At 40.1% G+C, this 24757-nt stretch overlaps 2 protein-coding genes across 2 annotated transcripts; one reads left to right on the top strand and one right to left on the bottom strand.

Annotated features, from left to right (window-relative positions):
• Positions 1-5025: 5025 nt before the first annotated feature.
• Positions 5026-9782, top strand: LOC143282906 (ADP-ribose glycohydrolase OARD1-like). Its single transcript, XM_076588786.1, has 3 exons — positions 5026-5159; positions 6899-7052; positions 8822-9782. The coding sequence occupies exons 1-3, from the start codon at positions 5043-5045 to the stop codon at positions 9094-9096; spliced, it is 546 nt and encodes a 181-aa protein (XP_076444901.1). The 5' UTR covers positions 5026-5042; the 3' UTR covers positions 9097-9782.
• LOC143282907 (small nuclear ribonucleoprotein E) lies at positions 9252-24175 on the bottom strand. The gene is made up of 5 exons (XM_076588787.1): positions 24034-24175; positions 18157-18183; positions 13670-13732; positions 12621-12699; positions 9252-11594 (listed from the first exon to the last, which is right to left on the bottom strand). Exons 1-5 carry the CDS (start codon positions 24085-24087, stop codon positions 11536-11538), a joined length of 282 nt encoding a protein of 93 aa, XP_076444902.1. The 5' UTR covers positions 24088-24175; the 3' UTR covers positions 9252-11535.
• Between the last annotated feature and the right edge of the window lie 582 nt (positions 24176-24757).

The raw sequence follows: 24757 nt of genomic DNA, 5'->3' as shown, positions 1-24757 counted from the left end.
AGCATAACCCAACGCGCTTGTCACGCCTTGAGTGCATGCTTATATATTTGTGTACCTATCAGAGTGGATTTCTTTTTACATAATTTTGCCAGAGGACAACACTTTTGTTGTCATGGGTCCTTTTTCAGTGCGGCAAGTGCGTGCTGCACACTGGACCTCGGTTTGCAACCTTTAGATTGTTGTCTGGGCGACTTTGATCTTCGGTCAAGGAACGTCTTAGTTCTGTATTTGCACACCTGAACAGATTAATTAAAATTCGTTTGGCTAAATAGTTAAAAGAAAATGGCCCGTGGTTCAAAACGTTTGAATGATTTCTTCGACCCGTATATTTAATGACTGTGACCTTGGACTAGGTCAAACTGCATGATGGTTTATCACTTTCACTAGATTGATATCCCGTGCCAGTTTATACAGATCACGTCGCAAATGGCCAGATGATTTTGTTGTTGTTGTTGTTGTTATTATTGTTGTTGTTGTTGGGTTGTTTTTGTTTGTTTGTTTGTTTTTTTAAGAAGAAGACGTGAGTATGCTCTGCACACGTACAGTCATTCGGTCAGTCTTCATCCTGGATGTGACCTTCTGTTAATGAAGATCAAAGTTGTTTTTTCAACGGTTTGTTTGTTTCTTGTTTGTTTTGTTGTTGTTTTGTTGAAATTTTAAATCATTTGGTTGAATTATTGTGTAGTGATATCAGTCTGAATACAAATTATGTAAGAACTGTCTGCTTGGGCAGCAATGTATTATCGTTATCATCGCAATCTTTCTTATTGTTTGAATCCTAATGATAACATCGTATAGAATTAAGCGCATTAAATACTTTTCCATCATTGTTTAATTGTTCTTATTATCACATATTGGCCATCATGCATTATTGTCATTAAAAACCTATAGCCAATTTGTTTTTCCTTAGCAAGCTGCTTGTTGTTTTTCGTCATGCGTTAGGCCTACTACCTAACAGTTTCAATTCATTTTAGTGTGCGTGTGTTTGAGTGTGAGGGTGGGAGCGTTATCCATTTGCATGCTGTTGATTTTTGTCAAGTATTTTCATACATAGAATACTTTATCATCTCAACAAGAGAAATTCATTTGTGGTGTAAAACACATAAACAGTACATCAAAATCATAGTCATTCAACATGTATACAGAAATAGATATAAAAATGCTTGTGGATGTCAACCTAGGGCAACCCATGCGTACAATCAATAACCAAAGTAGACAACAACCACAGAAACCTTTAAAAGGTAACTTAGATTAAATCACACATACATCATCACAGCCATACACGTGCCATAAAGATCACAGATAAAGGATGGGTATAGAATAACATACTGAAAGTTGATACAGACATAAAACAACAACAACAACACAATGCATCGGTATTTTGAGTTAAAACGTCATATTCCATGTAAGTATACATATACTCTGGCATATATTTCAGTCACATATTTGATTATTATCTATTGTTGTTTAATAGCTGAATTGACGTTGGAATAAAGCTGCAATTGGTTCTGTTTGGTTTAAAGTCTGGGACACAGAAATGTTTTCCTGAAGGTAAGATTTGACAATAATTTGCCAGCGAATGGCTGTTGCCACTTGAAATACACGTAGATTTTCTGTCGTACTCTGACACTGTACAGTTTACTCAGGCTGTCCTGTCTCTCACACACAACATCACTGCACACATTCATAGTCTTGTTCAGCATATTCTTATTCTTCACAGCGAGACCACCATACCAGCATATAAAAGAGAAAGTTAACACAGACTCAATAAATCATCTATAGAATCCTTGAAGTAGGTATACTTTCGGATTAACTCTGATGTTTTAGAGTTTCTGCAGACAATAGGCAGACGCCTGAGTGCCGGTTAAAGCGCTGGGCTTTCAATCTGAGGGTCCCGGGTCCGAATCTCAGTAACGGCGCCTGGTGGGTGGAGATTTTTCCCATATCCCAGGTCAACTTATGTGCAGACCTGCAAGTGCCTGAACCCCTTCGTGTGTATACGCATGCAGAAGATCAACTGAATACGCACGTTAAAGATCCTGTGAGCCATGTCAGCGTTCGGTGGGTTATGGAAACAAGAACATACCCAGCATGCACACCCCTTAAAACGAATATAGCTGCCAACATGGCGGGATAAATAAACAAAACGGTCATACATGTAAAATGGAACATGTCTGTCTGAGTGTGTATGTGTGCGTGCCTCAATCTGATTGAATGACACAGGAAACGAATGGAAAGCGCCCAATAGCAGCCATAAATCAGCTCTACCCACGTAGCCAGCCTGCTGTGCAAACATTTAATGACCTCGAGTTTGTAAAGCGCTTAGAGGTCGGTCTCCGCGGACAGTGGATGGCGCTATATATAAAGTATCCATATCAAATCGAATCGACACTGCCAATTTTTTATGAAAAAAAATTGTATTCGGAGTAAAGTTCAGCTTATGATCAAGAATAGTTCCTATGTGGGTATATTGATTTTATTTCATGCACTCTTTCAACCTTTAAATCATCGATGATCAGGTCAGGGATTGGAGAGGCATTTTCATTCTGAAATCAATTATCGTTTCTTTAGTTTTCTGATCAATATGTAGTGTAGAACCTGCACAGGGCGGGGACCGGATGACTCTTTGGGAAAAAAAAAAGCATAATGTTATATCCTCGAAAAAAAAAAATGTCTTGTCACTTGTCTTGTCTTGTCCTCTCTCTCTCTCTCTCTCTCTCTCTCTCTCCCCTCCCCCCACACACAGAGAGAGGATCTCTCTTTCTCGCTCTCAGTCTCGCTCTCAGTCTCGCACACGCGCACACACACACACACGCACACACATACACTCTCTCTCTCTCTCTCTCTCTCTCACACACACACACACACACACACACACACACTGGCTCACACAACACGCGTGAACAACACACTTCATGAGGTGAAACCAGGAAACAGCAGCCAGAAATCCAAACCGGTGGAAAGCCGCGGTCTGCCATCCCATTTCTCTGTTACTATGACAACGAGTCGCTTGAACGGTTGATCAGACATTGTTTCGCATGAGACTTGATATTATTGTCAGGTTTGGCCGGTGAGGATCGAAGTCCTGGCAGACAAGTCTCAGTCACGGATTTTATACTTAATCAAACCAGTTGACTGAGCCAGCCCACCACGAAAACCATGTTGATGTTGTTTTTTTTCATTTTTATTATTATTTGTTTTTGTATAATAAATATGCATTAGGACATGTATAATCTGAACAACTATATGCCGGACGAGCCAAAATCAACTCTTTTTTTTTTAATTATGAAGCGGGGAGGGGGGGGGGGGGGCGGGGGGCAGGGTGGTGGTGAACAAACAATTGCCGGTGAGCCAATGATGACCATGCATAATTATGTGTTCATCATACCTTGATCTTATTTTTCAAACACCAGTGAAAGACTGCCGGACGCTACATGCGCGATCTCAGCAGCGCTAAATCACAATTGCTTAAAGTGAAGAATTGTCTTCAGTCTTCGCTGATTCCATTTGCTTTGGAGAAGTCTTAGCGTTACGCAAACTTAGCGCTGCTAAGGTGCAGAATCGTGGCCTAAACTTCGAAACAAGAATCAGCACAGTCATAGATGGATACCGTGAGGCCTACCGTAGAACTCAGAGTACCACCCGGCAGCAGCATTGACGCAGCAGTAGTCATTATCAATAACTGCTGTTGTACTGCAACAGTAGCTCCAGTTGTTATTGCAGCAGTTGATTAAAGAAGTAGCAACTGAGCATCAATGGTCGTTTTACTGAGGCCTAATATTGAGTTCGCAGTATATCACTTATAGTGCTGATAATGACTATCAAAAGACAGCACGTACTGGTCGATCAAGCAGTATAGCAGCAGCAGCTGTATAAAAAGCTGTTTGTCAGCAAATTTCTTTCTGTCTACTTTCCGGGCTGTTCTCGCATGAGACGTGGATATAATGCAATGCCACATTCATTTGTTTGTCAGTTTATTAGTTTATTTCTTCCGTTCTTGTTTCCACCTGTCCGTTTTGCATGCCTGTAACAGTGAGTCTGTTGTATTCTTTCGGCTATGAACACTTGTGTTTTGTCGCGCTGGGTTCTGTTGAGTTCGATATAAGCATGACTTTACATGGATTCGAACCTCTGTTTTTCATCTCATCCAAAAATAATATCATCACTGAGACAACGTACCATTCCACGAGAAAACATGCAACAGCTACTAGGAGACTGTTTGATGGATTGGAAGTGCCAGTGTGTGTGTCAGTGTACACACGTGTGTGTGTGTGTGTGTGTGTGTGTGTGTGTGTGTGTGTGTGTGTGTGTGTGTGTGTGTGTGTGTGTGTGTGTGTGTGTGAGTCCATTTCCAGCTTCAAGACCAACATCAAGACTCATCCGTTAAAAACTGCCTTTAAAATTTCTTGATGCCTGTGACAGTGCGTGCATGTGCTTGTTTCGGTTTTCTGTTTGTGTTGTTGAGGTGTTGTGTGGAATAATGTAATGGGACTGATTTTTTGAGTGTTGTGACTCGGGTTGTGCGCTAATTGTTGGTTTGCGCTTTGTAGTTAGTTTTGGGATGTTGTGGTCTGGTTTTAGATGTTGTGTCGGGTGTTCTGATGTGAGATTGCATTATTTGCGTTTTGTGATGTTTGGTTTCTAATTTGAGTGTGTGTGTGTGTGTGTGTGTGTGTGTGTGTGTGTGTGTGTGTGTGTGTGTTCTTTTTTTTTTTTTTTTTTTTTTTTTTTTTTTTTTAAAATGTGTGTGATGTGTTTGTGTGCGTCCGTATACAGATTACTGTTGGCATTTGGTTTGACTGATCAGTTCGCATTGCTCACTTAGCTGGACCAACCTGCATGTTTTGATGTATATTTTGTTGAAACTATTGCCCTGCAAAGCACTTAGAGCAAAACAGTTCGATTAGGCGCAAAGTAGATAACCTTATTATAATAATAATTATCATTAATTTGTGACGTTTCCTCGATATAAAATCGAAACTAAGACCGGAAAGGCTTCCTTCAATTTTTAGTCAGGGGAAGTAACTCTGTAAACGCCCGACATGTTCTGCGTCGCTGCAACAGTTTCGAGGTTGTACACATTTTCATCATTTGGTACTCAGTGTCCAGTTTTCAAAGCGAAACAGTGCTTCTACAGAATGGCAGCAGCAGCAAGCCAGGCAAGCGGCATTTGATTACAGCATCAAATGAAATTCTGCATTCATATTGAATGAACTGTCTCCTGTGCCAGTACATTAGATAAAACTGAACTCATTTTAGTGCTTGCTGGATAGGCTTTACTACTTTCGTTTTCAGTTTTTCGTTTCGTTTATGAATGTATGAATAAACACATAAATTAGCACATTGATAGTTAACTGCAAGGAAGAAGAACATCAGGGGTGGTTCACTGTTTCAATGTGATAACCGCTGTTAGCGAACTGACAGGTGGAAAACATGGCATCTTGCCATGCGTATTTATACCGTGCTGTTTGCAACCACCATTCTGATTATCCAGGAGTCGTGCTGCAATCATGATGTCATATCAAGAACATTTTTCGACCTCAACAATGATTAATACTTATTAGACAGGGGAGTTGGTGGAACTATTTAATTACAACTTCAAATATATATTTGCAGTATTCATGGTTGGAATTAGAAGGGAGAAGAATCTGATTTACCAACAACCAAGGATTGTCAAGGTTGGGTCTGTTTCCACATTTACATTATCGGTTGGAAGATCTGCAGAGGCTGCAGCAAAATGAGCAATCCTTTACCTCACTTTTTATTGTATTTTTACATTCATTTGAACTCGTCCATAATTAATCCACACCATTTGAGTGGCATTATTAACTTCCCATAGTGCCCAATTTACACATCCACGCCCAGGTTTTTATGCTGCAGTCCCAGCACTGTACAATGCTGCTGTGTCACTTCATTCTTGTTCTCCATGTTGCCTTTTTGCTGTTGGTTTTATTATTTTATTTTTTTTATTTTTTGGTGGTTATTATTTTTATTGCTTTAGTTGTCCTAGAAGTAAGATGTAGTTGTTCCAGCCATGATGGTGTTGCCTTTACATAAGGTAGGGTGAGTGTTGGCTCACCATCATCAGAGGGGATCATTGACATAGTGGTTGATCATTCATTGCATAGATTCAGAACTAGACCATGCCGTTCATTCTGAAATGAATAGACAGTTTGATCAGGACATACAGTGCGCACCCAGCTTTCAGACCTTATCTGGTACATTCACATCATTGGCATTTCTTATGAAAAATCTATCCAAAAGAAACAACAACAAAACACAACGTGCCATATACCCTCACCCATCAGAAAAAAAAAAGTATATTACTTTATTAGGAATACAGATATCTTTACTTGAAATTTTTTTCCCCCAAAATTGAAACAGATTGCATTGTACTAAAGGACTTGACAAAATGTTTTTGTTGTTGTTGTCGTTGTTGTTGTTGTTGTTTTTCAGTCAGAACCAATAGTTATCTTGAAGATTATTAAGTGAGAGGACCTGCATTATGGTACGATAAGGGAAGGATCCCACTTAAAGGATGTCAAACAGGAGGGTTATTCCGCTGCAGAATTTGCAAGTTTATGACAGAATAGCAAAGGAGGGGGTGGGGATGGGGGACTTTAAGTGTATATTCAAGCAACATGTTGGTGGGATTTAAAAAAAATATGATTTGCTTAGGTCCAGTCATCATTGCCAAATGGCGTAATGTTTGGAAGTTGACAAAAGTAAAGGACACAGCAAAATAACTGCTTGTGGATGCACCATTGTATTCTGCCTTCTTCACATGCAACATAATTTAATGTCATATAAAGTAATTTATTTAAAATAATTCCTGTATATATAATTAATTTCATTAAATGGGATGAATTTTATTATCATCCAATGTTTGCTGTTGCAGAAATTCCAGTTGTTGGACAAACAAGGCGATCTGTTTTCTTGCCCATCTACAGATGGTCTTGTGCACTGTGTCAGCAAAGATTTGAAAATGGGCAAAGGCATTGCTGTCATCTTTAAGAACAAATTTGGCGGGCTTGATGAACTCAAGGCACAAGGTAACAGAGTGCTTCATCCTATCAGGTTATACTCATGTACTCGTCCTTTTGTAATATATCAGCATTTGTCAGGAAAGTTGAGCAGCTTTTCCTGTTTGAGCCCATATCACACTCAACAGATGAGAACTTTCAACTGGCTTGAAAATATTGCTATGATGTATGGTCTCTGACGGGGTTTCAACCTTCATCCTCCCAAGACTGCAAGATTCTTTATTGATTCAAACACACAAATTACTGCACCATGTGAGTTCATGTATTGTCAGTACATTCCACCATTCAGTGATTTTTTTTTCTTGAGCGCTTAAAGACTATTGAGCACATATTTATTTTGAATTGTGAATTGGGTGTAGGTTGCTGTGGCACAAAGCCAGTTAACAAGCAGGAGGCAAGCTGGTATAAAATATAATTTTTTTCTCCTTTTTTGTTGTTGTCACATTCATAATGCTGTCTTAGTCTGCCAGGGAAAAAAAATTGAGATGGATTCTCCAAGTCCCTCACACGGATTTGTGTTCAAGATTTTTTGTTATTGTTTTTTTGCTTTTGCTGGGATCATTTAAAAATTCAAGATGGATCTGATCTGTACTCCATTGTCTGGAAAGTATCATTTAATTTATTTTCACTTTTTTTTTTTTTTTTTTAGTTGGTATTTTGTTTGTTTGTGTATGTGTGTGTGTGTGTGTGTGTTCTTGGGTATGAAATAATTGAAAATACAAAAACAAAATGGGGACAGTCATGTAGGCATTGTTTGTTTTTCTTTTTTGTCAGCAACTTAGAATCAGTCATTAAAACAAGAAAGTTGAGAACAAAACGAAACAAGGAAACCCCTCTTCCTAAAATAAAAGCTACATAACAGTGTTTTACTAATCCTGTTTGATCCTGAGTTTCAATCTCTGCCTTTGTGTTTGTGTAACTCCCATGTATGGACCAGCGTTTAAATGCTTTCTCTATATATATATTGTCTCTGACATATCAATGTTTGATAGGTTCATATCTGGACTCCCTGATCTGACAGACCAATTTTACTGCAGTGTGAATGTGAACTCATAATGATGAGAATACATGGTGGGAATGAATGGGGAAGCTGAATGCTGCATTGTAAAATAATACAGTGTGAAGTTTCTATTGAACCAAATGGCTCCTGACAATTTTATTTAGGAAACAAGTTATCCCTGGCCCCTTTGCATGCGACACAGATTGTTCTTTTAGGTTACTTTTTAGGCTAAGTGAAGCATCAGTATTATAATTCAAAAAAGCAGAAACGTTTAGTATTAGGGATGTTACCATGATCCTGCGACCAACCTGGTTTGCTTCCACAGGTAGTTGTGGAACCTTTGATGCACATCTGGTTGTGGTCCTAAAAGTTTGTGCTTATACTGCAAAAAGCAGACTGGTAATTTGAGTGAATGTGTTTTCATCCAGGTAAATGTGCCTTTTTACACAGTGGAATAGAGTAGAAGTAACATGATTTAGAACAAAATCTCAATTTAGATCAAGTTGCATTTTTCATATGGTGCTTGTAAAGAGTCCGAGTAATGTTTCAGAACTGTTTCTCACCTTTGATTGTGTACAGTGTGTTCATGTCACCATCAGTGTGGGGATTCATTCCCAGTGACTTGTTGCTCGTTTTATGCACAGCTCCCAGTGGTTTCATGCGAAAATCAGTTGCATGGCTTCATTATCCGAAGAAACTTCCCCACATTTACCATTATTGTTGCTGTGTTTTTTGGGGTATTTCTGTTCTTAACTATAAGTTACACTTTCTTTTCCAGGAAAAGATGTTGGAGACGTTGCTGTCCTCAAAAGAGATGATCGTTTCGTGTATTACCTCATCACTAAGCCGCACCACTATGACAAACCGACCTATGACACGCTCAGAGCTTCTCTGAAAGCCATGAAGTCCCACTGCCAGGAACACCAAGTGTCCAGTCTGTCCATGCCCCGGATTGGGTGTGGTCTCGACAAACTGGAGTGGGACAAAGTGTCAGATGTGGTGAAAGAAGTCTTTGGTGATACTGCTATGGCAATCACTGTTTACACCATCTAATGTTTAATTACATCTTTGGAACTGGTTTGATGTTTCAGTATTAGTTAGAGTGGGATCTGAAGTTCACTGGCTTTTTTTTTTTAATGGAAAAAGTTTGGAAAAGTTTTAAGTTTAAGACAAGACATCCTTGAATTGGATGATTATTCCATTTAAAAAAAAAATGCAAATGACAAGCACAACAAAAAAGGTACTCAGAAGATATGAGGTTGCTGTTCATTTCAAGCTTTTCCACTAAGCATAACAAGCAAATATGTTGGTGATTCAATTGAAGGCAAAGCTTGCCTGTGAATTCATATGGGGCCTGTTTATTTTGGCATCTAAAATCTTCATTTGTCTATAACTCAAGGTTCTTTGTTTCAACTGATTACTGATTTATACCAAAAGTGCAACAAATGTGTTTCTGTTGCAGTTAAAATGTTTCATTGTTGCCATGTTCAGGAACAGAATGGTGAAACCTGTAATGAAAACTATTTCTTGGAACAAAAACATTTTTTATATATAAAAATCCACAATCAAGCACTCATAATCACATAAACATTTTCTTTATTGAAACTTGCCACTTGTGCATTAATTTTGTTTGTTTCTGTGACTGAAATTTTGCTTGTTTCTGTGACTGAAGTGATATTTAAATCATTGAAACTCGCTTTGTTTTTTGTTTTGGCAAAAATAAACTGCCTGGGAAAATACTGGTGTGTTTTTACACTGACGTAAACAGTGTACCAGTTCCCTGTCATTATGTCGGGATTTGTCAGACCAACTAGCATCAACTCACTTCTCAGTTTTAGAAAGTGAGTTACCCTGTTTTACTTTCAGCAAAATTTTCCCATATGAAATTATTTACTCATTCTAAATCTAAAATGTTACCAGCATGAATCCAAGTGTTTCCCTCTTTATTTCTGGCAATGGGACACACACTGCCCATCACTTCATTGCTTGTAAATTAGAAAACATTTTTACTCGATCACACTGCATATTTTTTATATTTATTATTACCCGGTACTATTTTTAGAGCCAGCAGCAAAGGTTTAAATCTGAGAAAAGGCTGGTTTGAGCAGAGGGAAAAAAGTTCAATATTACTAAGATGTTCTTTCATCAATCAGGATTCAGAATCAAACCAACAGACTTCTGGCATTTAGTTAATAACCCTACGACAATTCAGATTGCAATGGAAATCTCTTGCCATATTGCATGAACATAAAAATATGGTACTATTTTGTGTGGAACTAAGCATTTTCAGTAAGACTGACAATTCTTTCACAAAGGAAGAAAGGCCCCCAGCAAAGAGCATGAGGAAAAATTTGCAGCCAGTGCAGAAAGGATGAACCCCTAACACTTTGGAAAATCAAACTGAGCTTCTAATCATGAGATGATAAACCGAGGTCTCATGTGCAATTTGCACTTGGTGCACTGCAAAAGAACCCATGGCAACAAGTGTTGTCCTTTGGCAAAATTCTGTAGAAGAAATCCACTCTGATAGGCATACATTTATATACATGCACTCAAGACCTCAGTGTATTGGGTCATGCTGCTGGTCAGGTCTGCCCAGCAAATGTGTTATATGTATGGATTTATCCGAATGCCTCCTTGAGAAAACCAATGTGTACTTGGCAGTATGTAAGTCTGCTAAGTTCTTTTACCTACATTTTAGTTTTAAGTTTGGTTGGTAGCAGGTGTTTTTCCAAGGCTTTTTGTTATTTAATAAGCAAAGTTCATATCCTATTTGCAAAGCTGAAATATCCATCATTCTGCAATGCCACAACAAACGAAGTCTCAACATGAGTTAAGTCTAGCCTCTCTTTTAAATGCGCAGCCCTGCACCCCCTTCTCTCTCACTTATTTGTTTGGTGATAAATCAGACAAATGCCATATAAACCAGTGAAAGTCAAATTACAACACTTTTATTTTTAAAAAAAAGAGTCACGAATGAAAGGAAAAAAGAAAAAGAACGAAGAATGTCTTCTGAATTCACATCATAAATGACAGAACATCAATGACACAATATCAATGAATAAATGTGTTACCTCAATTTCTAGATCTATCCTAGAAACATCCTCAAAACAAATGTTGAACACCCCCCCCCCCCCCCCCACCCACCCCCCTTCCTCTTTAGTTTTCTTATGAACTGCCTTGACAGAGTATGTCTGGAAATATTGGTATCGAAAAGTGACTTTTTTTTTTTTTTTTTTAAACAACAACATTGTTCTAGGGAATCCAGTCAACAAGTAAGCTTTGATCCACAGCCCCTGCTATTTTTCTTTCCATTCTAGTCCAGTGATGACAATATCCGTCCAACCATTGCAATTCTTAACAAAGCTGTACTTTTAAAACACATAACAGATAAAACCAAAGTCTGACAATGAAAAAACATGAAATGCAGACATGTCTCTGATGAATATTTGCTGGTGAGGTCAATGTGATGGTGGTGCTGCCTGCCATGTACTATTCTTGAGACACTTGCTGGATGAGTGTGATGTTGTCTCCCTTCAGCATTATCCTCCCTGCACAAAAAAACACATACACACAATTCCATTTAATGATTTACCATGATTCAGTAACACACACACACAATAATTATTGTCTACATAGTGAAACCACCAAAGAAAATCAAACACTTTTAAGTTTCAAAGACATTTCTGCCAAAATTCTAAAACTAAAACAGTCTTTTTTTTCTTGGTAACTTTAAGTTAATAACCAGTGTTAATTGCCATATAAAATTATATAGTTAAAAGGAAATTTAAGTATGTGTAATTAAAATACTTTTTAAAACTGACAGAAAAGTTAAATCAACACCAACATATTAACAAAATGAAGATGTAACTCAATTGTATGGACCCTTTTGTGTGTAATATAGCTTAAGAATTTTCTCTGAATGTTTTTCTTTGCAAATATAAAAAAGCCCCATTTTCAAGCCAATTCTGGAGTTCTAGACAGGGTTCTGCACAAAAGTCTTATACATGAAAAGTTTTTGACCATGCCTGATCACATTTGGTGATTGGTTTTTTAAGTCCAACATTATATCAGAACAAGCAAGCAACCCAATGAGTCAATACACCCCCCTCCTCCTCAAAAAGTTCTGAAGTGAACTGTCTTTGCCTTGTGCTACTGTGTCTACTGTGAAAGTTCAGCCTACATCCCCCCCCCCCCCCCCCCCAATTACTGCCTTTCATTATTATTTTTCTAATCACTGTCCTGGAGCAGAACTGTCCAACATGTTTCAATATTGTCAAACCTCAAAACTGCTCAATCATGTCAATCTCAATATTACTTTGAAGTAAAAAGAGAGAGAGAGAGTGAGTGAGAGAGTGAGAAACTGGTGTCATCACTGACAAGTTTTAAAACTCCAAACAACAGAAATCCCTCTTAAACTGCTGAACAAACTGCATGCAGATTATAGAAACATTTGATTTTGCACAACATTACTTTCTGTTTCAATGCTTGAACATCAACAGACTGAAGCTGGGTGAGGGGAGAGGGGTTGGAGACTGTAACACACAATGGCAACTGAAGGGAGACAAATGGCTTACCTAACGTTTTTCTGTTCTGTGTCTTCATGTGAACCTCCTCAGCTTCATCCAATACCAGATTCATGTACTCATCAAAACCCTGCACAGGTGAAATGAAATGTTAGAAAACATGAATAAATGATACAGTTTCTAAAAAAAAACAACCAACACAAGACCAGAACTCGCAGCCTTGCAATGACATTCAATATTACTGAAAAGTTAATTATTAAACAGATTATTTTAAAAACTAAAACAAGCACGCACACACATGACCCAGTCACATGGACGGAACTGCAGCTCCCTCATTCCTCTCTACCTTCCACAACTTGTATAAGAAAAGAAAAAAAAGATGCAGCTTCAAATAAATTGTTGATAAGTCTTTCCATGCAGAGGCTTGCAAGTTCATGTAATTTGCAAGGATGCTAAAAAGTTTTCTTTTCATGATTTTCCCAGGGAAAATTATGCTTGACATTTCCAATTTAAGAAACCTGATACTCTTTTAAAAATTAAAAAAAAAAAAAAAAATTCAAAACAAAACAATTCAAATTATATCCAGATTACGTCTATGCTAATTTATCAGAGCACACTGGACATTAAAATAGGGTGATGTACTCAGTGAGCCTTCTGGAAGTTCTGCTCTGTTGCTCCTCTTTGGAATCTGATCCCTGAGAACATTAGAAAAATGTCTTCCCTTACACTCTTCAATTTAAAAAAAGCAGTAAAAACACATTACTTACAATCTTAACCAAAGTTATACACTTTCAACATCTCAACATCAATCCCAATACCTTGGAATTGCTTGCTCTTGACTGCCCAACCTTGCAAAGCAAGGTCACTAAAAGAGCAAACACAGCAAAAAACAAACACACTGAAGCAGCTCAGCAGAAATGCACTGCACGCAAGGCACAAGCAACTTCAATGTCCACTGCAGCACCAAACAACAAGTGCGACAGCTTTCTGGGCCCAGTCTGGCCTCACCAGTCACTTCCGGACCCAAAGTCACAGATCCTCCATCTCATGCTGAAGTCGACTCAAAGGATAAACAATAATACAGTTTAGACAACACTTACCACAATGCAACCTTCAATACGTGTGTTGATCTGTTCATACAGCCACACCTGAATTCTGGATCTCTGTAGTAACAACAACAGACTTTAATTAGTCTTAGGTGGTAAATGAAGCTAATAATGATGTAAATATTGATAGGAATATGTTCATTACTGGAAAATAGTATGTACTATTACAATATCAACATATGCAAAAATGATATGTTTTGCTTGTTATCTGATTTGTATAACACCTCAGCAAAAATCAGAGGCAGAGACAACATCGTGATTGGCACATGGAACGTCAGAACTCTCCGTGCAGCAGGAAAAATCAAAGAACTGACATACGAGATGGAACGATACAACTGGAACATCATAGGGCTTTGTGAAGTACGCTTGAAGAACATTAAAGATCTCACAACTGAAGAAGGCCACAAACTGTACTACAGTGGCAAAGAAGACCGCCACGAGCATGGGGTAGGCTTCCTCGTCCTCAAGAACATCACAAACTGCATCTTGGGATGTCGCCCAGTTTCAAGTCGCATCATCACCATTCGGCTCAAAGCCTCACCATTCAACATCACGATCATACAGGCGTACGCACCTACCTCTGACTACGAGGACAGCGAGGTTGAGGCATTCTACGACCAACTACAAGACATCGTGAACCAAGCACCACGGAAGGACATACTTGTGGTGCAGGGTGACTGGAACGCAAAGGTTGGAGCAGACGCACAGCCAAACTGGCAAGGCAACTGCGGTCCTTTCTGCAATGAGGCATCCAACGACAGAGGTCTCAGATTGTTGGAGTTTGCCAGATACAATGACCTTATATTGGCAAACATACTTGGAGCGCACAAAAAATCCAGAAGATGGACCTGGCAAAGCCCTGGCGGAGACTACAACAACCAGATCGACTACATCCTGGTGAAGAAACGCTTTCGGTCCTGCATCAACATCGCCAGGACCAGAAGCTTCCCAGGGGCAGACGTGGGCAGCGACCACAACCTGGTCATGATGACCTTCCGACTCCGCCTCAAGAAGATCGCAAAGCAAGGTACCACACGAATGAGATTCGACCTCGAGAAACTGAAAGACCCAGAGGTTGCAGAATCTTTCAAAGCCATGATTGGAGGAAAATTCGCCGCACTGACCATCTTGCAGGACGAAGAGGTGAACATCGACAGAGAAACAACTGCATTTAACACTGCAGTGACTGAGACTGCCAAAGAAGTTCTGGGCACAAAACGACCAGTGAAGAAGCCCTGGGTCACCCCTGACATCCTCGACCTATGCGATAAACGAAGAGTACTGAAGAACAAGAAAGGTACCCCTGAAGGAACAAACAAATACAGGACCGCCAACAACAAGGTCAAATCCAGCATGAGAAAAGCAAAAGAAAACTGGATAGAACAACAGTGCTCAGAGATTGAAGACAACCTGCAAAAGAACAACTCAAAAAGAGCGTACGCAACTGTCAAAAACTTGACAACAACCAAGCAAGGACGAGTCAGCACCATCCAGGACAAATCAGGGAAATGCCTCATTGAAGAAAAAGACATCCTACAGCGCTGGACTGAATATTGCTCCGAGTTGTACAACCAAGACACCAAAGGTGAAACTTCAGTTCTGAACTGTCCCCCATCAACCAACGACAGCCAGCCAATTCTTCGGGAAGAAGTAGAGGCAGCAGTGAAGACACTGAAAGCAGGGAAGTCAGCTGGCGTCGACAACATTCCCGCCGAACTGATTCAAGCTGGAGGCGAAGCGGTGATTGATGCCCTCACCACCATCTGTAATAAGATCCTGCAGACGGGAGAGTGGCCAACCACCTGGACACAATCATTGGTCATCACAATCCCCAAGAAAGGCAATCTACAACAGTGCAAAAACTACCGCACTATCAGCCTAATCAGCCACCCCAGCAAGGTCATGCTAAAGGTCCTTCTCAACCGACTGAAGCCGCAAGCAGAAATGATCATCGCCGAAGAGCAGGCCGGCTTCAGAGCAGGGAGAAGCACAACAGAACAAATCTTCAACCTGCGCTTGCTGTGCGAGAAATATCTCCAGCACCAAAGAGACCTCTACCACGTCTTCATTGACTTCAAGAAGGCGTTTGACAGGGTATGGCACGCTGCCTTATGGGCCACCATGCACAAATTCAACATCAGTGAAGACATCATCCAAGCCATACAGAACCTATACGAAAGAGCAACCAGTGCAGTCCTCTTCAATGGTAGCACGGGTAACTGGTTTAGAACCACGGTCGGAGTCAGACAGGGCTGTCTACTCTCTCCCATTCTCTTCAACCTCTTTCTTGAAAGGATCATGACTGACGCCCTGGAAGATCATGTGGGAACTGTCAGCATTGGAGGCAGAGTCATCACCAACCTGCGCTTTGCCAATGACATTGATGGCCTGGCAGGAGAAGAGAAAGAACTCGAAGAACTCGTGCACAAACTTGACAAGACATCATCAGCCTACGGCATGGAGATCAGTGCCGAGAAGACCAAGGTTATGACCAACAACAGCCAAGGCGTAACGTCCAACTTGCACGTAAACGGTGAAAAACTGGAAGAAGTCTCCTCCTTCAAATGCTTGGGTGCCATTGTGTCAGACGAGGGTTCGAAACCAGAGGTCCTGTCCAGAATCGCGCAGACTACTGCCGCACTGAGTCGATTGAAGACTATATGGAAGGACAAAAAGATCTCCCTCTCGTCCAAAATCAGACTAATGCGCTCCCTCATCTTCTCAATATTTCTATACGCTTGCGAATCCTGGACCCTCACTGCAGAACTCCAGAGAAGAATCCAGGCCCTGGAAATGAGATGCTTCCGCAAGATCCTGAACATTACATACAAAGACCACATCACAAATGAGGAAGTGAAAAGAAGAGTCCAAAACGCCATTGGCCCATTCAAAGACCTGCTAACCACAGTGAAGGAACGCAAGCTCCGCTGGTATGGACACGTCACACGATCAGACGGCCTAGCCAAGACCATCCTGCAGGGTACTGTACAAGGAAGGAGGAAGAGAGGCAGACAGATAAAGCGGTGGGAGGACAACATCAAAGAGTGGACGGGCCTGCCATTTGCCACAACTCAAAGGGCCGCTGAGGACCGAGGCAGGTGGCGCGAGCTGACCAGGCAGTCATCCATGGTGCCCCAATGACCCACCCACGGGTCAAGGGATAGATGAGATGATGAGATGAGAGATAAATATATATCATTATATTAAACTGAATATGCAAATTTTCTTTTTATAATACATCCATTCATGCATCCATGCACTCAAAATATGCATATTATGATTTGTGTGTCTGGAAGTGCAAGTATACTATAATGGTGTGTTTATATAAAGAACTTTACCTAAGTTATAACATACAACTTATCACATGACTGTGTGCAATGTACTCACAAATGCCATGCTGCAGGTGAAACTTGGACATGCATAAAACTTAGGGTGTTTTTATTTTCAATCTTATAATTAAGTAATACAAGACTTCTAATTCTATTCCCCCAACCTCCACAACAAAGAATATACTAACTGCAATTCCCAAAGGCCAGTTAGAGATATGCTTGACCTTGACCTAAACCAAAATAAAATCCTCCCCTCCACCTCCAACAAGTTACAACATGATGCATCCATCTCAAATAATAGACTGCTGGAGAGTTCTGTGCTTACATGACTTAAAGAGGCACATCACATCGTCTGTGCTCAAGTTGATTGGCTCTCCAAACTTGCTAGCAGGAAAGGTGATTGTGAGAGGCAGAATGTGCGAAACAGCACGCTTTTTTTTTCTTTCTTTTTTTTCTCCCTCTCGACTTTTTGTTTAATATTTTTGGGGTTTTATTGTGCATACAATGGCACTTCATTGTTCAGAGTTTGGTTGTAGCAATGGAGGCTATCAACTGAAGAAATGGAGGGCAGCACGTTTGCTGATTTTGTCTATGTTGAGTGTCTTCGCCAATGCTCACTATTTCCAGTAAAAGTTAGATGTGCATGCCCAAGATCCAAGACAGCCGCAGAACTCTCCAGCAATCTATGATATAATTATCCATCTCTTAACATTAAATTGTAAGGTTAAAAGAAGACTGGATAAGTGTAGGGAACAGTGTCCACTTGCAAACAAGCTTAAATGAAATCCAAATGTTACAGAAAGTATTGCCAGGCATAATCCGACAAACCAATTTCTAATAGTAATATCAATAACTACCAAATGAAAAAAAATCATTTTGATCCTGCTCTGCACATATTAACATAATCATAAAAACTGGTTCACTACATTATTCTTATGTTTGAAATAAATTATACATATAAGTATAACCAAGGGAAATGGGCAATTTTGATAGTTTGGTGCTAATACTTAAAATAATATCCAAAACTTAACAGACTGTAACCAATGATTCACTAATTTCAATCAGAATTTTTTTGTTTTGTTGTTGTTGAAAGAAACATTGCCAAAACACATACATACATCTGTTTAAAAGAAATTGTGAAATTATACTTACATTCTGCAAGTATCTGAAGATCAAATTCTGGCAGCAGGTTAAGGAAAAGCATCAATATTATCACTAATTAACTTTAAAAAAACAACATTAAATGAATTTCAATATATAAACATTCTAATGCCATGGACTTGCCGCTGCGGACAATTTCAAGTCATGCAATGTGAATCATGAGCATCTTATTTTTATGAAAAAATCTAAGCAACATTAACAACAGCTCCAACACAAACTTTTCTTTTAAATCTTAAGATTGACCAGACTGAACATCATGCATGATTAACCCTTCAATAAAATTCCAAATCAAGCACTGTTGTAGTCACAGCAGAGAAGAAGACAAACAGTAAAACAGTATGTGATAGTACTGTCTGTGCTTGAAACATACCAATGATAACCACTTATACAAATGAAAAAAAGAAAGAAAGGAAAAATAATGAGGATGATAATGCTATAGTAATGTCCGTCATGAGTTTGGGACAGAGTGAGAGCGAAAGAGTGAGACTGAGTGTGTGCATGTGTGTGTGTGATTGAGTTTGTGAGAAAGAGATCAACTGCTAAGGTCACAATAAAAGGTTTAATTATTATGTTTTCAAGTAGGCCTGCCTGTGATATGTTGAAGTCTCACCCTACTGGGCCCCATCTCTTCACCTTGGGCACAGCAGAGTGAAAATAACAAAAAAACACCCGACACAAAAAATTGAATAATTGGAAGGAAATATTGAAAAGTTAAAATTTTACTCTTGATATCCCAGTTTTGTGATTTTCCTGACAGTATCATAGTTTTTACTGCCTTCTCTACCACAAAAGAAGAGGCGCCTCTTGTCGCCAGATGCTGATCATGACTTTAGTGAGACTGTGTCTACAATCATGTATGCTGCATCAATCTGTGGAATCCTTTGGGTAAAAAGTAGCAGCAATAATTGATTGCTATGAAGTTTTCATGAAAAGACCATCTTATCTTCATGCAGGAGACATGACAGATTCTCATTACAAACACAATCATATAGTGATATGTAAGTATAATACTAAAAGGCTGGGGTGGGTGGACAAGTGTCTTGTGAACACTTAACAGTGGAAAGTGGATTTCAAAATGAAAAAAAATCAACTTCTGCTTGGGGATCTTTTCTTGCTGACTATAGATCCAATATTGGAGAAAATGTGGGACTAATGTGCGCTGAAGTGAAAATTCTTATCAGATACTGAGGTAAAATTCTGTGAATTTTGCCCTGTAGTCTGTGTGTGTATGTATATGTGTGTGTGTGTGTGCAGTGTCAGTATCTGTGTTTGTTTAGTGCTGTGACAGTGTGGGTGTGTATATATGTGTGCTTGAGCTGTTGGCTCACAGTCACACAGCTTGAAACCAACCTCCACACCCAACACACACATAAGTCACACAAATATACACACACAATATCTCTCTCTCTCCTTCCCTCTCTAACACAAAACACTCACTCATACACACACACAGTGGCACACGTTCACAAACTCACATACACACACAATGACACAGCACACACACAACACATGCATTGAATCATTCATACACACACACAAACACACCAGACACATTGACACACCACTCAGAAACACACGCTCACACTTACTGACAAGCCACTGATCTAAATTTTGTTTCGATCAGTGCATACTATCACACATAGTGATAGCACACTGGCAATATGCATGCATGCATACTTTTTTTCCATTTCAGTTAACAGGCATAAAATCGAAGAAGAAACGCACGCACACACACAACAGAGTGAAAGTGACACGCAGACACTAGACACATTTAGTCTACAGAATCTCCACAATGATGAAGGCGGTAGTCAAGGGAAAGAAGAAGAAGAAGACACAATTACTCTCAACTGAATTGTACTGGTCGAAGCCATTCACAAAGCTAAGTTTATAGATGTATGGACACCTTGCCTCAAGATCAAGCTTGTCAATGTTCTTCCTATTTCAAGTTCATTTGATTTTCCGTTTTACACTTGTTAATTGACCAAGTCAGCTCGTAGAATCAACAAAAGTGAAGCGGACTGAATTGAAGGGAAATAACTCTGACAATCCTTTGATATTGTGGAGCAGGTTTTTATTTATTTATTTATTCAGACTTCTTGCTATAGCGCATATTCTTGAAGCTCTATGCGCTTTACAATAGCACTAAAAAAAAAAAAAACATTCACTCAAACATCCCCACACATATGCATATAATTTGAAATATAGGCGAGAGAGAAAAATTAAAATAGGTCATGTCAGTTGATTAAATCAAGAAATGCAACAGGTATTTAAAAAAAAAAAAAAAAAAAAAAAAACAAAAAAAAACCACCCCGCATTACACACACAGATCAAAACTAGAAAGATGAAACAAATGTTCACACACACACACACACACACACACGAATGACAAACAATTGAAACACACAGGCTACATCATCACATGATAAAGCAATATTCATCAAACATTTCAAGTAAAAACGTATGTACATCATTACATTTAAGAAATTAAACCTGAAAATGTAAAAAATGTACGTATTGTTATAAAAAAAAAAAAAAAAAAAAAAAAAAAAAAAAAAAAAAACTCACACCTCCACCACGTCCACATACACTAGCACAAACACACACACACACACACACACATACACACACACACACACACACACACACACACACACACAACTCATCAACAACAACAAAAGCACAACAGATGGACAACTGAGTAAACAAACTACAACATTACTTCATAAAACAGTTCGTGTTAAAATCTCTCACATACATATTTATACATTAAAAAAAAACAACAACACAACAACACACACACGCGTGCGCACGCGCGCGCGCGCACACACACACACACACACACACACACACACACACACACATGTACCAACTCACCCACCCGCACACCCGCAACACACAGACACAAGCTCGCGCGTGTGGACGTGCAAACACCCGCCACCACCTCTCCCCCCTCGCCCCCTCCCCCCCCCGCTCCCCCTCCCCCCCAACCCTCCCCCCCCCCACACACAACACAACACAACCACACACCTCTATTTCATTTCAATTTCATACAACATTGTATGACTGTCTGAACAGATGTGTCTTCAGGGCAGTTTTAAACTGTGAGGGGGTTTCAGAGTAACGAGTTGTGAGTGGAAGCTGGTTCCAAACAGTTGTCGCAAAGTGAGAAAAAGATCGCTTGCCATAAGTCTTTGTTTTGATTCGAGGGACAGTAAAGGTTCTATTGTCTGAAGAAGAGCGGAGTTGTCTGGCAGGGGTATAGACATGAAGGAGATCAGAAAGATAGACAGGAAAGTAGGGATCAGTGAGAGAGTTGAAGCAAAGAGTGGATGTTTTATGTTGTATTCTTGCAGAGATTGGGAGCCAGTGAAGCTGTTGGAGGAGTGGCTGTACGTGTTCGTGTTTTCTGACTCTGAAGATCAGTCGTGCTGCTGAATTTTGAACCTTTTGAAGTTTGTCTAGGAGGTACTGGGGAATGGCAGAGAGTAAGGAGTTACAGTAATCAAATTTAGACAGAACGAGAGAACAGACGAGAGTTTTGGTTGCATCAGAAGTGAGAAGATGGCGAATGCTACTAATTTTCCTGAGTTCATGGTAAGCAGAGCGACAGATGTTGGACACGTGTTTTTCCATGGACAGAGTGTCAGAAAAAGTTACCCCTAGATTTCTTGTAGCAGATGAGAACTGAATGTTTGTGTTACCAACAGACATAGAGGAGGGAGCGGAGTCAGGTAATGGTTTGTTCTGTGAGTGAATCAGGAGGACTTCAGTCTTGTCATCATTTTGTTTTAGTTTATTTACGGTCATCCAATGCTTGATGTCAGTAATGCATTCTTGAATGTTGTTGATGGTGTTATTGATCTGGTCAGGTGTACATGAGTCATATAATTGTGTGTCATCGGCAAAAGATTGACTTTGGACGTTGTGCTGAGCTGTGATGGTACCAAGTGGATTTGTGTACAAAATGAAGAGCACGGGTCCCAAAACTGATCCCTGGGGGACTCCGAATTCCAGAAGAGAAGGTTGAGAAAGGTGTTTGTTAGTAACGACAGTCTGGGTTCTATTGGACAGATAAGATGAAAACCATTTCAGTGTTGTGTCAGAAACTCCAAATGAATGAGAAAGACGATTAACGAGGATGTTGTGATCGATTGTATCGAATGCCGCTGAGAGATCTAAGAGGGTGAGGACAGAGAGTTTACCAGTATCTACAGACAGCAGAAGGTCGTTCATAACTTTGAGTAGAGCTGTTTCAGTGCTGTGGGAAGGGCGGTAGGCAGACTGTGAGACAGGAAACAGGTTGTTGTGATGCAGATATTCAGAGAGCTGGAGGAGGACAATCTTTTCTGTGACCTTGGAAAGAAAAGATAGATTGCTGACAGGACGATAGTTTTTGAGGGTGTTTACATCGAGAGTCGGCTTCTTGAGCAGTGGTGTTACAAGGGCTTTTTTGTAAACATCTGGGAAAGTGCCTGACTGAAGAGAGTTGTTGATGATAGAGGTCAAGGCTGGGAGGAGCGCATCAACACATTCAACCAAAAGGGATGTGGGGATTGGGTCAAGTGCACATGTTTTGGGGCTAGATTTTATAATGACTTGTTTAACTTCTTCCTCTGTGACAGGACGAAAACTGTTGAAAGACGAAGAAGGGTGGGGTTTGTCAGCAAAGAAAGGATCGGGCACAGACTGACTAAATGTTTCGAGCTCATCTCTAATTGTCTTTATCTTGGTGGTGAAAAACTCAGCGAAAGCATCAGAGAGGTCATTAGGAGGAATGTTAGTTGGCAGGATGAAGTCTCTGCTCCTGCCAAGGAGACGGTTACTGGTTAAGAATACGTTTTTGACAGATGTACTGGCTTTGATCTTTGAGCTCCAGTACTCTTCTTTGGCATTCTGAACAATATCAGTGACTAACTGTTTCGCTGTTAAAAAGATCTGACTGTCCACTGTCAGACCACTCTTGCGCCACTTCCTCTCAGCACGACGGCGCTCTTTCTTGGCGTCACGCAGGATGTCGCTGACAGCTGCGTACCACGGGGACGTGTGGCCTGAAGGCACACGCTTTTCTGTAGCTGGAGCATGTCTGTCCAGCAGTCCGCGAAGGCCATCATCCAGCTGTTGGGCGGAGAGGTCGGGTCCAAGGTCATCTAGCATGTCCTGGACGTCAGCCTTGAAGGAGTCCCTGTCAATGGCCTTGATGTCCCGCACTGTGCGGTAGACAGGTTGTGGTGGATTTTGTAAAAGACGGCAAGGCGTGCTGTCTGTCTCATGCTAACATTACCTAGAATTTAGTACTACTACTAGTAACAACCAAGCCCAAGAGAACACCAACACTGACAACAGACACCAGTTGTTCCAGTCCTCCTCTAAGAGCCGTCACTACATGAACTTGATGAAGTACAACTCCCACATGCACAGGTCAAAAATTCACATGATGTCAATGGCACGGGTGATGAAGCTATCCACATTTCTTCCCCTCCACACGTCTGTGACGGAGTGATAGTTCACGCCTTGTGAACACTACTCATTCCGTCTTGGGGAAAATTGTGGGTTACTCCACAATGTAAGTATTGTCACTGGCGGAGTGAACCTCCACGATATGTGAACACTACTCATTCCATTTTGAGGACATTGTGGATATTGCCCATGCCTTTGATGGTGATTTTCAAACCAAAAGCAGATACTAATGAATGACAGTCATTGTACAATATCTCTGGAACTGTGGAAAACATGGTTCAAAAGGTTTCGCATCCGAGACAACAATAAGCCGCCATTAAGCTTACCATGCGCCGCGAACACATCTTCAACCTGATAAACACAAGCAATGCGCAACAGAACAATAACATAACCAGAACACAAAAAGGATACGATGGGCTGCACCATCACTTTTTGAACCTTCTGACCGCCTCCTTTATACGCCATTGTGTCAAAACTTAACGGATTTGCTGCAAACACACAAAATTTAGAGAAAGAGGCCTCACGTCGTGCTAACGCGCCGGAAAATGGCAGCTTCAGTCGCAAAACATTAACCGTGAACGAAGTACTCCAATATTTAATAAAAGAATGATATCTAGACAAATTACTCACATTGCGAAATATAATAATAGTCTATGGATATTTTCTCAAACCTCACCTTATTCATTTACTTCTCAAATCCAGAAATCAAATTAGTTTTTTTCACCTAATCATTGTTTTTAACAAAAGCAAAAAACTTCATTAACCCAAATTACCCAAATTTTTCAAAAACACCAAAATCACGAAAGAAATCATTTAAGACCTGTCGAAACACACTACATACACATTTCCAACTGAAATACAATCAAACAATCCAAAAACAAGCTACTTTGATAACTGTGAAATTGTATCGAAGGCCTATCTTATTTTCTTCGCTGACTGGATGGAATTGTAGTGCTGCTGCTGCGCCGGCGGGCTGACACTGAATTGCTCGCTGATTGTAGTTGATCAAACCTGGATGCCTGGCTGGTTCGGTTGGTTGATCGCCGAACTCGCAGTCAGAATTTTGCGAGTTAGCATCATCGAATCACAGACACCCAACTGTAAAGAAGAAAAGGGAATTATTGCCGGCCATCTT

This window comes from Babylonia areolata, chromosome 6 (genome assembly GCF_041734735.1).
Source record: "Babylonia areolata isolate BAREFJ2019XMU chromosome 6, ASM4173473v1, whole genome shotgun sequence".
Taxonomy (NCBI): Eukaryota; Metazoa; Mollusca; class Gastropoda; order Neogastropoda; family Buccinidae; genus Babylonia; species Babylonia areolata.
Note: the sequence above shows the minus strand (reverse complement) of the source record. Positions and strands in the feature narration are given on the sequence as shown.